Source organism: Malus domestica, chromosome 03 (genome assembly GCF_042453785.1).
Source record: "Malus domestica chromosome 03, GDT2T_hap1".
In the NCBI taxonomy this organism is placed as follows: Eukaryota; Viridiplantae; Streptophyta; class Magnoliopsida; order Rosales; family Rosaceae; genus Malus; species Malus domestica.
The window spans coordinates 782444-786234 of record NC_091663.1 but is presented as its reverse complement, the minus strand read 5'-3'; the positions used below and the strand labels follow the sequence as shown (position 1 = coordinate 786234).

General features: G+C 33.6%; 1 protein-coding gene across 1 annotated transcript; it reads left to right on the top strand.

Moving 5' to 3' along the window:
• The first annotated feature begins 1731 nt into the window (after window positions 1-1731).
• Window positions 1732-3379, top strand: LOC103452447 (uncharacterized). The gene has a single exon (XM_008391936.4). It carries the CDS (start codon window positions 2043-2045, stop codon window positions 2991-2993), a length of 951 nt encoding a protein of 316 aa, XP_008390158.3. The 5' UTR covers window positions 1732-2042; the 3' UTR covers window positions 2994-3379.
• The last annotated feature ends 412 nt before the right edge of the window (window positions 3380-3791 follow it).

The window sequence follows — 3791 nt, the reverse complement described above, 5'->3', positions numbered from 1 at the left end:
ATTAAGTTTTTTTTGTCATAATTTTGGTGCTATATGCACATTATATTGTATCAAATTTCCTATAATCTAGCCTTTTGATTACACACTTTCATCCGTTAGAGATAATTGTCAAAAAAAAAAGTTGGTTAGATTCAATTTATTTTCACAATAATGCTACAACTTAGCAATAATTATCTACGATTTAAAATATTTTCTTTCCAAAATAGTTTAAAATATTTTTAAATCCCCCAAAATCAAACGTACCGAAATAAGTTTTTCTTTTAGTACGTTAAGAGAAAATATGATTGAGAATAATATAAACGTACCAAAATAAAAATAATGTACCAATATTAACAATATGTATCAAATCAAATGTACCAAAATTGCAAATAAATGTACCAATTAATGATATTTGTAAATTCAAACGTACCCACAGATAATATATACGTAATGTATTGTACCTAATAATAATTCGTCAACAACTATACTTAAAAAAAACAGCAAAAAAAATATAATTTCACAAAAAAAATTGAAAAAATTACATGGAGTTTTTATGTTGATCACCAACTATTTGAAAAAGAAAAAACCATTTGTAAAAAGAATAATATTAAATGTTTTCATAACAAAAAAAAATTGTGATCGAAAAAACATATTTGGAAGAAGAGAAAATATAGTTTAATTACTAATATCTCCACTAAATAAGGAAATTTTCATCATGCATATAAAATGATAAATTAAAAAATTATTTTAATTTTAAAAAATAGAGGTAACTATTGGTCAAAGCACTTTAATCAAATTTAAAAAAGACACAGATATTTAATCTAAATGATATAGAAAAACTGTAAAGGATTCAAATTTTTTCTTTTTTTAAAAGATCGAGATTGCGACATGGTGGTTCAACTCACTGTGTCTGAATTCAAACCCTCACTTATCTTGTTAGTGTAGAATTTGTAGATGCATGTAACATATCGTTTATGTTAAAAAAATTGCTTAAGTAGGTGGATAATCTGCGAGGATTTTTTCCCCTTCTCTACCTCAAGTTTTCTGCAGGCACAACGTACGAAAATTGTGAATAGGTCATGAGGAAATTTCATAGTTTCGAACTTTCGTGCAAGAAGAAGAAAATGACCAAAAACATGTGAACCCAAAATGCTACGAAACAAAGACCTGACTTTCCAATTATCCATTCTTTTCTTTTGGATAACAAAAGTGCCAAACAAACATTAACATATAACTTGTCACTCTCACTTGTAATGACTACAATGCCCTTGATGTAATGTATTATATACAGTTACGTTGTACTATAAGATATAATGAATTCATACGTTAAAGAAGACTTTTCATTGACTGTTTTCTTTCCTTATTAGGTGAATCTAACTGACGGGTTAATGATTTACTAACAACACTAATATTGTCCTCAACTTTTAGAAAGCTGGGTCTACAGCTTACTTCTAATAATATCGATATTATCCCAAACTTATTAATCATTATCTACACAGTCATTCAGGTGTGAGATTTTATCACAAAAGACCTTAATATTAATTGAAATGGGATTAAAATATTTAAACTATTCTTTTCTTCCTTATCCTGCCGATGACATCGTGTACAAGCTAAAAGGGTATAAAAATTTAGAGACTAATAAACCAGTTTTTTACAAATTAAAACAGGCATGATTTTGTCATTTCAAATGTGGACAAAGTGAAAACCCAAAAGTTGTGCTCCTATCATTCTAGAAGGCTGGCAGCCTTTACCTTGCTCCTGACGTCATTGCTTGGAGCCTTAATTATGGTCAATTGTCAACCAATGTTAATCTTGCCAGTCAAGCCCACCAAACAGGCTATTCGAATAAAAATTCATAACCTCCTAGGCTTGGAAGCCTCTAGACCTTAGAATTTCAACCCCGTTCCTCCCTCAAGACTTTAAAATCCCTCTCTCATTAGCCACCCTTCCCCATCACTCTCACCCTTTCTTTCTCTTTTGGGCTTAAACAACCACCACCAACAACTAAACAACCTCTCTCTCTTTCTCTCTCTCTGCCCCCAACATAAATCAAGCAATCGGAAATGGGCACTTTAGTTGGGCATGTAGCACCAGGTTTTGGGTTTCTTCTGATTGGCCTATGGCACCTCTTTAATCACATCAAACTCCATCTTAACCAACCAAACTCCTACATAGCTCCAGCTTGGTTTCCCACCTCCAAATTCAAGTATTTGGAGCCCTTCTTAATCATGGGAGGCTCATCTGCCTCCATTGCCATGGAACTCTTCATAGGCCCAGAGAAACACCAACCGTTCGATGACGATGGAACCATCCCCACCAACCATCTCCACAACTTTGAGCACTCTTCAATATCCATGGCTTTCTTGGTCTATGCAGCTTTTGCCATCGTCCTCGAAAAAATTGCCCCAAAAGCACAACATGGTTTAACCCAACTCCTTGGAGCCATAGCCTTTGGGCAGCAGCTTCTTCTCTTTCACCTTCACTCTGCTGATCACATGGGACCTGAAGGCCAATACCACATGCTTCTGCAGCTTGTGGTCCTTGTTTCTTTGACCACAGCCCTTATGGGAATTGGTTTTCCTAAGAGTTTTCTGGTCAGCTTTGTGAGGTCACTTAGCATATTTTTCCAAGGGGTTTGGCTTATGGTCATGGGGTTCATGCTCTGGACACCTGACTTGATGCCAAAAGGTTGTTTCATGAACTTAGAGGAGGGTCACAAAGTGGTTAGGTGCCATGGAGATGAAGCACGTCACAGAGCCAAGTCCTTGGTGAATCTTCAATTTAGTTGGTTCTTGGTGGGAATAGCCATTTTTGGGGTGTCCTTCTATTTGGTTTTGGTTAAGGTTTACGGCGAAAAGGTTGAGTATTTTTCATTGACAAGGCTACGCGAAGAAGATGAAGAGGATACGGATCTTGATGTTGAATCTCAAAAGATAAGTAAGCTTGGAGACTCAAAGAGTTTTGTTAATCATATGGGAAAAACAGCCTTTGCGCCCATAGACATGGAAAGGTAGCAGGAAAAGTGCAAGCTATAATGGAGATATGGGATTAGTTATGTGTGTATGAATGAATTAGGTTGTGGGATATATGCCATTTTATATTTGATTAAACCAACCATAATGTTGTCCTAATTAATTAAAAGAGGGATTTGTCAAGTGTGAAAGTATATATGTAGGTGTTTAGAGGAGCACATATTGGTGTAAGGAATTGTTTAGTTTCCGTTGATATTGATGGGTTTTAGCTTTAGGTTCAATCTTTTGGTGTTTGGTGTGTGCCATGTGATCAAAAGTTCATTTGTGAAAGAGAGATAATTTATCATGCCTTTGGAATTTAGAGTCTGTATAATATTACATATATTTAATTCAATTATTATCTGATGTTCAGATATAATTCATGTGAATATATGTATTTAACAAAATCAACATCTTGCTATTGAAATTTATATATTGTTTGCCAATATAAGTTTATGGTTTACCAAGATGACCTTGTACCTTGTTTTAATGAATTCTTTATGATGTGTTATAGTGGATTAAAGATGCCCCTTAAGGATCCCATTATTTTAAAATTAAGTATCATTAAACAAAAGACTTAGAAATATTCACAGAAAGACATTGTTTAAGCTCATAAAGATTAGTTTAAGCTTAGAGATTTTTCACTAAATCATTACCATCCATATGGCTCCTTGCCTTGCACTCAAAATATGTTATTTTTCTAAACAACATCAGCTTCGATATAATAAATTAATAACTGGGAAAATTAGCCTAATATTACATAGTCCTATTTAATGAATAAATAAATCGTAAGACGAAGAT